Source organism: Lethenteron reissneri, chromosome 69 (assembly GCF_015708825.2).
Source record: "Lethenteron reissneri isolate LAM-NWPU_2019-01 chromosome 69, ASM1570882v1, whole genome shotgun sequence".
Lineage (NCBI taxonomy): Eukaryota > Metazoa > Chordata > Hyperoartia > Petromyzontiformes > Petromyzontidae > Lethenteron > Lethenteron reissneri.
Window position 1 is genome coordinate 8,857,346 of NC_083847.1, and position 12,902 is coordinate 8,870,247.

The window sequence follows — 12,902 nt, forward strand, 5'->3', positions numbered from 1 at the left end:
TGTACTGCTGAGGTAGTCTTGCTAGTGAATGGAAGCAAGGTATCAGACAGAAAACGGGCCAGCTTGTAGGTAGGTCAGTTGATAGTGGATATTATGGGCCAAAGTGGAGTGCCTTCTTTATGGATTTTAGGAAGACCATAGAATATGGGTGGTCTAGGAGCAAGAGGTTTTAGGGAAATCAGTTGATTGGTTCGATTAGAGATGTCGAACTGGTAATGATATTATTGGTTTTTGTAGTCAGGCTGTTAGTAAGATTTTTGTTGATTTTGGTGTAGCTGCCATCATTTTTGCCGTGCTTGTTGCTTACTTGTAGCCTCCACTCCCCCTACCCCACACCCCCACCCTCCCTGTCTCTCCTCCATGGCTCCTCCCCCCCCCCACGCTTCTCTTGCCTATATGGCCTCTTGTTGCAGCAGCCCTTTTTGCCCATTTCAGCAATTGTTTCATGCTGTGGTTGTCCCACTTGATGACGGACGCTTGTGTTGCGCCGAAACGTCGTGATTTAATTTATTTTATACCTACGTGACTTTACCGAACAAACCAAAGAGTATGGATCCCTGCAGTCACGAAAACTTAAAATCTAGATTAATACCTAGACAGCCAGGACGAGTATGATGAGGTCTCTAGACCAAGGATGGGAAGCATACGGTCCCATGACTTCATTTAATACAGCCTGCAGTCACGTGACGTATACCACTTGGTAATGGGCCACAGACGATATTTACCACTGACCCGCATCGTACCAAACATATTGGGCACGAGGGTGTTTTCTAGCCGGTAACACTTTTTCTAATTCTAGCACACTCATTCACCCAATAATAATAATTAAAATTCTTGTAATGATTCTAACAATGATGTCGTAAGAGCCACTTTATTGGAACACAGCCACATGACTGGACCATAGGCTTCGTGCTTTACTTCAGCTTGTAACTTCCTCCAAACGTCCTCACTCCTCGTGCTCTCCCCTTTTATATTCCTCAGGTCCCTTTTCTGGAACCTTCTTGTCCTTGCTTTACTTTAGCCAATCCCTCTCCTTCCCCTCTAATGGACACTCTCTGTTTTCCGATTTATCTCGTTAAGACCTTATTCCTAAAATCCCTTTAAAAAAGTTTGCCTCCTGACGAATCACCGTAGAGGCCTCTTTCTACCAGTCGGAGAACTTTGTTTATTTTCAAATAGGCATTAGGCTGCATATTGGCTTGGGGTAATTTTCCGTCATTACATTTGTTATCTTCTTGGTTCTTTCGGTAAAGTCACGTAGAAGGGAAGTAATAAAATAATAAAAATAAAACATAATAAAATAATTCTCACGACGTTTCGGCCACAACGCAAGCAGCCGTCCTCAGGTGAAGAACATGTCTGTCGATAAGACAGAGTCTAAATGACACGTCTTAGGCTTGGAGTGTCTATTTAAGCTGTGAGGGAGGAGGAAGAGAGCCTTGACAAAATAATTAGCATTTGAAGAGGAATTTACATTTGTTAGGCGCACTTCAAATGCGCCGTTTAAGGAAAGCAGGGAATAAGACAGATCCAGCGGTAAACCACCACAACTCTTAGGGAAATGCAATTTTAAAGAGGTGCATTTTCAGGGCAAATTTAAAATATCTCTAAAGATTCTGATTGTCTTATTACAATTGTCAGAGGCAACGCGTTCCATCGTCGTGGAGCTGCACTGGAAAAAGCCCGATTACCACCAGGAACGCGGGTCTGAGCATACGACAACACAGACACTACAAGCTTCATGAAAGTATTATCTGATCACATTCGGACCCCAATAAAGTAAAGATCCCCAACCTTTTTTCTCGATGACAATGGTGCTACGGTGGCTACGATATGTTAACGACCTCGCCTGGTATACATGAGGTCACGGGTGCGATCCCGACCCTGACGCTTTCTGTAGAAACATCCATTTAGAGTATTTGGCTCCTTTAAATATCCACGTGATAGGCCACCTCGCTGAACTTCCATTTGTTGCCAGGTCGTTTCTGAAAAAGAGCTCTACGGCTCAGTGGGCCTCACCTAGTCAAATAAAACTTAGTTTAGTTTCGGTAAAATAAAAAAAGTTTTTAGTTCAGTTTAGACAGGTCTCTCTCTCTATTGGGGTCTTGAGACAACAGGCCTGCCATGGCTCTCTGAACGATACCAGATACACGGCACACCGGCCCACAGTCGCGTGTTGGTAGAGCTGTCACAGAGTCAGCCCGTGGCGTTCTCCAGCACACAAACCCACGGCTGGTGTCAATTCCGCCCTCCCCGCTATCGTCCGCAGGTGGTGGAGCTGGGGAGATCTGCACCGAGGGTAACGGCTACAATGTGTGCGTGGCGAGGACTGTGGAGGCCGCGGAGGGAGGCTCCGCCACTCTCCCCTGCAGATTCACGTTCCCTGAAAACGTGAATCTGAGCCGAATCAGTGTCGCGTGGAGAATTGATAACTTTCACGGAAATTTCACCTTTAACAACACGGGCAACCCGACCTTTATCAGCAAGCTGTTCACGAACCGCCTCGCCCTGGTGGGAGATCCTCACAAACGCGAGGCATCTCTAGAGATCACGAACGTGAGGCGCAGCGACCAGAACAAGTACTTCTGCCGAATAATGTTACACACCTTGTTAGAGAAAATTGTGTTCCAGATAATTCCAGGAACGGATCTAATTATTAAAGGTAAGGTTTGTGTGTTTCCACCCCGTCCTGTAGAGTGTGAGTGCATACAAGTGTGTGTAGATGAGAGTGTGAGTGAGTGTGACTGGATGAGTGAGTGAGTGAGTGGATGAGTGAGTGAGTGTGACTAGATGGGTGAGTGTGTGTGTGTAGATGAGAGTGTGAGTGAGTGTGAGTGGATGAGTGAGTATGTGTAGATGAGAGTGAGTGGATGAGTGAGTGAGTGGTTGTGAGTGGATGAGTGAGTGTGTGTATATGAGAGTGTGAGTGAGTGGATGAGTGAGTGAGTATGTGTATATGAGAGTGAGTGTGAGTGGATGAGTGAGTGAGTGTGTGGGTGAGTGAGTGATTGTGTGTGTGTATATGAGAGTGTGAGTGAGTGTGAGTGGATAAGTGAGTGAGTGTGACTGGATGAATGAGTGAGTGTGTATATGAGAGTGTTAGTGATTTCGAGTGAGTATGAGTGGATACGAGTGAATGAGTGTGAGTGGATTCGAGTGAGTGGATGAGAGTTGATGAATGTGAGTTGATGAGAGTGAGTGGATGAGTGAGTGAGTGTGAGTGTAGATGAGAGTGTGAGTGAGTGTGACTGGATGAGTGAGTGAGTGTGTGTAGATGAGAATATGAGTGAATGTATATGAGAATATGAGTGCGAGTGAGTATGAGAGTTAGTGGAAGAGAGTAAGTGGATGAGAGTGAGTGTGACTGGATGAGTGAGTGAGTGTGATTAGATGTGAGTGGATGAGAATGAGTGGATGATATTGGATGAGAGTGAGTGAGTGTGAGAGGATGAGAGTGAGTGGATGAAAGTTTGTGAGTGTGAGTGGATGAGAGTGAGTGGATGAGAGAGTGTGAGTGGATGAGAGTGACTGTGATTGGATGAGAGTGAGTGAATGAGAATGAGTATATTAATGTATAAGTGGATGAGAGTGAATGAGTGTGAGTGGATGAGAGAGATTGAGTGAGAGTGAGTGGATGAGTGAGCGTGAGTAGATGCGAGTGGATGATAGCGAGTATGAGTGGATGAGAGTGAGAGTGACTGGATGAGTGAGTGAGTGAGAGTGGATGAGTAAGTGAGTGTGTGTAGATGAGAGTGGGAGTGAGTGTGAGTGGATGAGTGAGTGAGTGTGAGTGTATGAGTGAGTGAGTGTCTGTATATGAGAGTGTGAGTGAGTGTGAGTGAGTGTGTGTAGATGGGTGAGTGAGTGTGAGTGGATTAGTGAGTGTGTGTAGATGAGTGGGTGAGTGTGAGTGGATAAGAGTGAGTGTGAGTGGATGAGTGAGTGAGTGTGAGTGGATGAGTGAGTGTGTGTAGATGAGAGTGTGAGTGAGTGCGAGTGAGTATGAGTGGATACGAGTGAATGAGTGTGAGTGGATGAGAGTAAGAGCATGATATTGAGTGAGAGTGAGTGGATGAGTGAGTGTGAGTAGATGAGTGTGGATGATAGCGAGTGTGAGTGGATGAGAGTGAGTGGATGAGATGTGAGTGGATGAGAATGATTGGATGATAGTGGATGAGAGTGAGTGTGAAGGAATGAGAGTGAGCAAGTGGATGAAAGGTAGTGAGTGTGAGTGGATGAGAGTGAGTCGATGAGATTGAGTTTGAGTGTATGAGCGTGCGGGAATGTGAATGGATGAGAGTGAATGTGAGAGGATGAGAGTGAGTAAGTGGATGAAAGTTAGTGAGTGTGAGTGGATGAGAATGAGTATACGAATATATGAGTGGATAAGAGTGAATGAGTGTACGTAGATGAGAAAGAGTGAGTGTGAGCGAGTGGATGAGAGTGAGTGACTGTGAGTGAGTGTGAGTGAGTGGAAATGGATGTCCGGCAAAAACAACCCCCTACCTCCCTGTGGTGCCGGACGGACAACGTTGTTGTGGACAGTGCCGCGGTGGGAGGGCCAATTCCGATTGGCCTTTCCCCTCATGGCATCTGTGACCACCACAGCGGCTAAATGGGGGCTCTGGACGGGTGCGAGGGGCTGGTAACCCCTCCACTTTCAATAAATTACCACTAAACTACGTGAAAAATATCTAATTAATAAGCGCGTGTCAGAGGCTCTGGGGGGACAGGCGTCTATGACGTCTCCTGGCCAAACCTCATCTGGCGGAGCCAGGAGATTGAATCTTTACCCTCGGGGCTCCTCCAGAAACAACAAAAAGCCACTACGGATGGCCATGTGGAATACGGATGGCCATGTGGAATGTTCGAACGCTCACTGTGGAGGAGAGGCTGCCACTCCTCTGTTGGGAGGTGGACCGGTACCACCTGGATCTCTGTGGCATTCAGGAGGTCCGGTGGACCGGCTCTGGCTTCTGCCACCATGAGGGGTGGGCAGTCCTCTACTCGGGGCAGGAGACTGCCAAACCACAGGGTGTGGCTCTTCTTCTGTACAAAAGAATGAAGGGGATGTGGGAGCGTGGCGGTGAGGGGTGGGATGCTGTAAGCCCCAGGCTACTTTGGGCTCGCCATCCCATCAACCGGAGGCGAAGAGTGGTGGTCGTGGTTACTTATGCCCCCACCGAAGACGAACATCCGTGGAGGGATACAGGCAAGGCCGATGAGTCAGATGCCTTCTATGACCTGTCACAGGTGCCGGCTAAAGTGGCCCCTCGGGATAGTCATCTTGTTGGGTGACTTCAATGTCCGAGTTGGTCATGATGCTGGCACCTGTTCTGGAGTGATTGTAAGGCATGGGCCAGATCAGCTCAATAACAATGGTAGGAGGCTGCTAGATTTTTGTGCAGCCCATGGACTTGTAATTACCAACACGCTGTTCCGGCATCGGCGCATCCACACAACATCATGGACGCATGCCGGGTCCACGCAAAAACATCTGCTAGACTACATAGTGATGGACCAGCGGATGCGCGTTCATGTCCTTGACATCAGGACCTACCATGGAGTTGATCTGCCCCCTGACCATCGACTAGTCATCTGTAAGATGTGCCTGCCATTCTTCCACTCCGGTGGTGGGTGTACACCCAGGACCTCATTCCAACCTACGGCGGCCTGGTCTCAGCTAGCTGATGGAAGTTGCAAGCATCGTCCCCCACTGATGTCGAGGGTAAATGGGCGAGGTTTAGGACTGTGACTCATGCAGCTGCAATGGCTGCTTTGGGTACGCGGTCCAGACCTCCCCAGAGACCCTGGCTGACAGAGGAGGTGTTCAGGATGGTTGAGAAAAGCAACAGGCCCACTCTCATCGGCTACAGCATCCCACGACAGAGAATGAGGAGGCTTACCGCAGCCTTCGCTCGGAGGTTCAGAGAGCCGTGAGGCGCTGCAAGGATGGGTGGTGGTCGCAGGTTGCTGAGGAGATGGAGTCTGCCTCAATGGCCTGCGATCACAAATCCCTATTTAACGCCATCAAAAAAGTAACCTGCAGCGCCACACCTATTACCATCATTAGGGGAAAGAATGGTGATCCAATCTCCGACCCCCAGGAACAGGTTTTCAGATTTGCTGAGCATTTCTGTGAGGTCCTGGGGGAGGGGGAATCCCTCCACCTGGAAAACATCATGGGAAAAGTGGGGATGACCCTACTGAGGCTGCGGTGCCTCAAATATTGGAGGAGGAAGTCGCCCCCTGTGAGTGGCTGACTGAGGTGTCATCCGTTGAGGAAGTACTGAAGGCGATCCAGAGTCTGAGATCAGGAAAGGCACCGGGCAGAGATGATCTCCCAAGCGAAATGCTGAGAGAGGGTGGCGTTTGTTGCGCAGACTGCCCTACATGACATCATAACAACGGTCTGGGCCACTGGACGGGTTCCGCAGGATTGGAAGGATGCCCTGGTGGTCCCCCTCTTTAAGAAGGAGGACCGCACAGACTGTAACAACTACAGGGGCATCTCCCTCCTCAGTATGCCGGGAAAAGTCCTGCCAAGGATTATTCAACATCGCCTTGCTAAGCAAGCTGAGGAAAGACTTGCAGAGCCCCAATGCGGTTTCAGGAAAGGGCGGTCCTGCAAAGATGTCATATTTTCTGTCTGTCTGCTACAGCAGAGGTGTAGGGAATTCCAACAAGACCTACATCTCTGCTTCATTGACTTGGTCAAGGCCTATGATACCATCAGTAGGCCTGGGCTCTGGGTTGTTCTTCATGCTTTCGGAGTCTCTGACCCTCTGCTCACGCTTATTAAGGACCTTCATGATGGTGAGCAGGCCCGGGTAAAACTACGTGGCCGGGAGTCTGAGCCATCCCCTGTACACCTTGGGGTGCGACAGGGATGTCCTCTGGCTCCAACATTATTTAACATCTATTTCGACCACATAGTTCGTGAAGCCTTCAGTAGCTCTACCGGAGGAATTTCCATCTGGTACAGATACAATGGGAGGCTGATCGATGCCCGGGTGCGGTCAAGGGATGGCTCCCTATTGGTCAACCACGTTATGTATACCGACGACCTGGTAATTGCAGCTCACTCAGAAGAGGAGTTGGAGACGCTGCTGCTGAGACTGGAGCGTGCCACTAAGAGGTGGGGCCTTACCATCAGCCCCAACAAAACGAAGCACCTGCCTTGGTATTGTGTACCATCGGGCACTCTTCCCCCACAACTCTCAATCGGTAATGGGGCAGTTGTGGAGAGAGTGGAGAGTTTCCCATATCTGGGCAGTGTGCTCATGACCGGCTCCGGTTTATCAGCAGAGGTCTCACTCTGAATCAGTCGAGCGGCATTATCTTTTTATCGGTTGCGTAACGCTGTGTGGAAGCTACCTGGTCTGTCGCTCCGCACAAAAGCTTCCGGTCTTCTCGGCCACAGTCATTCCCTCCCTTCTCTACGCTTGCGAAACGTGGACCCCCCTAATGGAACATCTTCGCTGGTTAGAAACATTTAGGATGGCCTGCCTACGATCAATCCTGGGTTTAACCAGGCTGGATTGTGTGAGGAGCTCACAAATCCTCGAAAGATCTGGACAAAGTCCCATCGGTGAGCACCTCCGGCAGGCAAGGCTGCGTTGGCTGGGTCATGTAGCCCACATGCCCAATCACCGCATACCCAAACAGCTTTTGTTCGGCCGGATCGAAGGGGCTAAACGCGCACGGCATGGCGAGAGAAGAGAAGGAGTGACGTGGTACAGCAGGAAGTGGAGCTGAGTGGACTTTCCGATGACTGGTACCAGCGGTGTCAAGATCGGCCTCTGTGGAGGAGGCTGGTAAAGGACGCTACTGGGCAGTTGGAGGCAGTCGCCATCCAACAACAACTGAGGACGGAGGAGCGACGCTCACAACAACGAGTGGAGCGCCGGGTGTCTAAAGCACAGCAAGTTGGCACAGTAGGGGGCACAGGTGGTGCATCAGCCACTCATCTCAATCAGGCGACCCGTGGCACCTGGGTCTGCCCTGTGACCTCCTGCCAGCGGGCATTGGACACTTCACGTGGCCTCAAGGTGCACATGGCCTGGCACAAGCGTCGTGGTGACGTCACCGCCACTTACTGGCGAATGGCGGTTGTTGTTGTAAATGGATGAGAGTGAGTAGATGAGAGTGAGTGGATGAGTGGATGAGTGTATGAGCGTGAGTCAGTGTGAGTGGATGACAGTGAGTGTGAGTGGATGTGAGTGGGATGAGAGTGTTTGACTGAATGGATGAGAGTGAGTGGAAGAGAGTGAGTGAGTGTATGAGAGTTTGAGCGTGAGGGAGTGTGTGTGTATGGGAGTGAGAGAGAGTTAGTGGATGAGAGTGAGTGAGAGTGAGTGAATGAGCGTGACTGAGTGTGTGTGGATGAGAGTGAGTAACTGTGAGAGGACGAGAGTGAGTTAGTGAGTGTATGAAAGTGAGTGTGAGTGGATGTCAGTGGGATGAGAGTGTTTGAGTGAGTGAGTGTGAGTGAATGAGACTGAGTGAGTTCATGAAATTATGAGCGTGAGTGAGTATCAGTGGATGAAAGTGAGTGTTTGAGAGTGAGTGAATGTGTGTGAATGAGAGTGAGTAAGTGGATGAGAGTGAGTGAGTGGATGAGAGTGAGTGAGTGGATGAGTGAATGAGTGTATGAGAGTGAGCGTGGGTGAGAGTGAGTGAGTATATGAGAGTATGAGCGTGAGTGAGTGTGTGTGGATGGGAGTGAGAGAGAGTGAGTGGAGGAGAGTGAGTGAGTGGTGAGATTGAGTGAGTGAATGAGCGTGAGTGAGTGTGTGTGGATGAGAGTGATTCAGTGGATGAGTGAGTGTGAATGTATAAAGGTGACTTTGAGTGAGTGAGTGTGATTGTATGAGAGTGAGTGTGACTGTGAGTGGATGAGAGTGAGTGTGAGTGAATGAGAGTGAGTGAGTATGTGTAGATGTAAGTGTATGAGAGTGAGTGAGTGTATGAGAGTGATTGAGTGTATGAGAGTGAGCGTGAATGTGAGTGTATGAGAGTTAGAGTAGATGAGAGTGACTGTAAGTGGATGAGAGTGAGTGAGTATGAGTAGATGTGAGTGGATTAGAGTGAGTAACTGTGAGTGAATGAGAGTGATTGAGTGGATGAGTGAGTGAGTGTATGAGAGTGAGTATATGAGTGTATGAGAGTGTGTGAGTGAATGTATGCGTGTATGAGCGTGAGTGAATGTCAGTGGATGAGAGTGAGTGTGATTGGATGAGAGTGAGTGGATGAGAATGAGTATATGAACGTATGAGTGGATGAAAGTGAGTGTGAGTGGATCAGAGTGAGTGAGTGGATAAGAGTGAGTGAGTGTAAATGGATGAGAGAGAGTATATAACTGTATGAGAGTGAGTGAGTGGTTGAAAGTGTGTGACTGAGTGGATGAGAGTGAGTGGATAGGAGTGAGTGAGTGCATAACTGTATGCTCGTGAGTGAGTGTGATTGGATGAGTGAGTGGATGAGAGTGAGCATATGAGTGTATGACAGTGAGTGAGTGTGATTGGGTGAGAGTGAGTGTGTGTGGATGAAAGTTAGTGAGTGTGAGTGGATGAGAGTGAGTGTGTATGAGAGTGAATCGATGAAATTGAGTTTGAGTGTATGATAGTGAGCGAGTGTGAGTGGATTAGAGTGAATGAATGTAAGTGGATTGGAGTGAGTGTATAAGTGAACGAGATTGAGTGAGTGTGAGTGGCAGTGTGTGAGTGTGAGTTAGTGTATGAGTGTTAGTGGATAGGTGAGTGAGTGAGTGAATGAGCGTGAGTGAGTGTGTGTGGATGAGAGTGAATGTATAAAGATGAGTTTGAGTGAGTGAATGTGATTGTATGAGAGTGAGTGTATGAGAATGAGTGAGTGTGAGTGACTGTGCGTGGATGAGAGTATGAGTGAATGAGAGTGAGTGGATGAGTGAGTGTATGAGAGTGAGTGAGTGTGAGTGGATGATAGTGATTCAGTGGATAAGAGTGAGTGTGAGTGTATGAGAGTGAGTATGTGTAGATGTGAGTGTATGAGTGAGTGTATGAGAGTGAGAGTGGATGAGAGTGACTGTAAGTGGATGAGAATGAATGAGTATGAGTAGATGTGAGTGGCTGAGAGTTATTGAGTGGATGAGTGAGTGAGTGGATGAGAGTGAGTATATGAACGTATGAGTGGATGAAAGTGAGTGAGTGTATGAGTATGAGCGTGAGAGTGAGTGGATGACAGTAAGTAAGTGAATGAGTGTATTATTGTGAGTGTGTATAGATGAGAGTGAGTGGATTAGAGTGAGTGTGAGTGAGTGTAAATGGATGAGAGTGAGTAGATGAGAGTGAGTGTATGAGAGTATGAGCCTGAGTGAGTGTGTGTGGATGGGAGTGAGAGAGAGTGAGTGGAGGGGTTCGTTCTGTGGTGAGTGGAGCGGCTCACTCTGTGGTGAGTGGAGGGGTTCACTCTGTGGTGAGTGTAGCGGCTCACTCTGTGGTGAGTGGAGGGGTTCACTCTGTGGTGAGTGGAGCGGGTCACTCTGTGGTGAGTCGAGGGGTTCACTGTGGTGAGTGGAGGGGGTCACCCCGTGGTGAGTGGAGGGCTTCGTTGTCTCTGTGCTGTGACTCTCATAGGCACCACTGCCAGTCCTGGCAGCATTGCCACTGCTGGCACCACGCAGAGTCCCCTAGTCCCAGAGACCGCCGCGGCCGCGTTCCCCACGGCCACGGTCGCTGCCATCTCGGCCCTCGGTGGCCTCCTGCTGGTCGCTGCCTGCGCGGCTGCCCTCGTGTTCCTGTGGAGACGGCGGGCCCGAGGTGTCCAATCAGCTCCCTGTGAGTTCATTGCACGGATTGTGTGAGGGTCGCTAGCCCCCGATATCCCTCCCTCGATAATGCTAACGGCCGGGCTAGCATCATCAATCGCCCCCCCGCTGCTAAGCGAACCGCTGCTAAGTTCCTCACCCATGGTGTGGGAGCCGTCGCCCGAGGGTTCCACCCCACCGCGGGTCCGCGTAGCCGGCATGGTTAATTACGTACGCGCACACCCACACACACAGCTCCGTACGGCACTCACTCTTGCGCTTCTCTGCGCCGCGCTGGCCGCTCACGTTACAATCGCGCACCTGGGGTACGCCGATTTCGCACGACGAGAGCTTACGCATACACCGTACCACACGCGTTCACACTTATAACACGTAACGAGCACACGCAAGCGGGGCACACGCCGACACAACGACTAAAGTCGCCGCCGCCGTGCGCGCGAGATAAACCGTACAACAATGCGCAGCCGATTACGCTATGAGCGCGCACCTGGGGGACGCCGATTACGCACGCACGCCCACACACACGCCGCTCCGCGCACTCCAACTCAACTCACGTTATACTCGCGCACCTGTATCACACACGGAGTGAACACACGCGACACCCACTCTCGCACCGCTCTGCGCAGCGCTCCCCCGAGGCGAGCCGCAGCACCACAGAATCACTGCGTATCCACGCGCAACCCGCGCGCTCAGCTCCGCGCAGCGCTCACTCACGTGGCGAACCACTGTGCACACAGCGCACCCACACGCTCACACTGCACGACAAGATCACGCGAGACCACGCTTCGCTATTAATGATTTATTACCTGATAACTAATGTTGAATTAGTGAGTCGACGAGGCTGGCCTATTCCACTAAACCGGCACCTATTCCCTATTTATCGGCTATGATTCTAATTCACCTTCTTACTCACTGTTAAGTGTCCACGGCGGTCCGCTGATCCTTGTGTTAACCGCGTGCCTCGGTGCGTCGCACGGACGTCCGGGTCGCTGGCTCGAGCTGCGTCTGGTCGCCTGGCGCTGGAGTAAGAGAGCGATTTCCCCTCTGCGCTCCTCTATTTATCCTCCCTACCTCCAAAGGGGATGTTGCACTGAACAATGGGCTCGTGCACCCCAAGCCCGCGCACGGCAGTCCCCAGGCGCTGTTGATATGCTAATCAGTGTGCTGCGTGCAAGGCGTAAATCCTAATTACTCCCTTACCCTTCCTAACAATGGGGCTTGCGCGCTCAAGCGCAATTATCCCAACCCTCCATGACTATGCGCAACAGCCCCTGTGACCCCGCTATTCATGCTGTCCCGTGCCTCCCCTGCTTGCCCCGTCGACTCGTGGGGGTGTGTGTGGGGGGAAATGCGCCTCAACCGCGGTGGCCGAATGCCCCACGCCGCGACCACACCATATTAAGGCCGGCAGCAGCGCCGCGGTACCACGTAGCACGGGGGAGGTCATCCAATTCCCTGATCGCCGGAAACCGTGAGAATTAATCCCGATAAGGGTCTCTCGGATAAAAACCGGTCGATCAGGTAACCTTCCCTTCCAGCTCTATGGGGGGGGGGGGGGGGGGGGGGGGGTGCGTGCGGGTGTGTGCTTATGTGGGGCGGGTGATTGGGGGCAGTGCGGTGGGGGAAGCCGGGCGGCTCCCTGGCTCGGCAGAGCGGCCCCGTCGCTGTGGCACCACATAGCCCCCCGGGGTGCCAGTCCCCGTCCCGGGTTGACTTGAGCACCTCGCCTGGGTTGCCCCCACGAGGTATCGCCGCGGGGTCCGCGGGATTCGCCCGGCCCTTGTGGTTGGCCTCGGGGGTGGCGGCTCCGTCTCCTGGGGCTCCGGCGGTGGTCTCCTCCTCCATTCCAACGGCTCCCCTCGGCCCCTGGCACCTGCGGGCTGGGGAACAAACTCAGAGGCGGTGGGGTTTAAGGGTCGCCGTCCTCGTCGCCCCCGGCCCCGCCCGGGGCCCCTCGGAGCCCGGGGCTCCGTGGGGCCCATGTACTGCGCGAGGCCCCCGGGCACGGGGGGTGGGGGGACCCCGGGGTTTCGGGGTACTTGGACGGCGGGGCTCCCCCCCTCGGGGGCTGCTCGCCACGGCTTCAGTCGGCGGA

At 51.6% G+C, this 12,902-nt stretch overlaps 1 protein-coding gene across 1 annotated transcript in view; it reads left to right on the forward strand.

Annotated features, from left to right (window-relative positions):
- Positions 1-12,902, forward strand: part of PILRB (paired immunoglobin like type 2 receptor beta) — a 39,248-nt gene that overhangs the window by 9,747 nt on the left and 16,599 nt on the right. The window contains exons 2-3 of the mRNA XM_061579342.1: positions 2,270-2,662; positions 10,617-10,817. Coding sequence (XP_061435326.1) covers positions 2,270-2,662; positions 10,617-10,817 — 594 coding nt within the window. The remainder of the gene's footprint in view (positions 1-2,269; positions 2,663-10,616; positions 10,818-12,902) is intronic.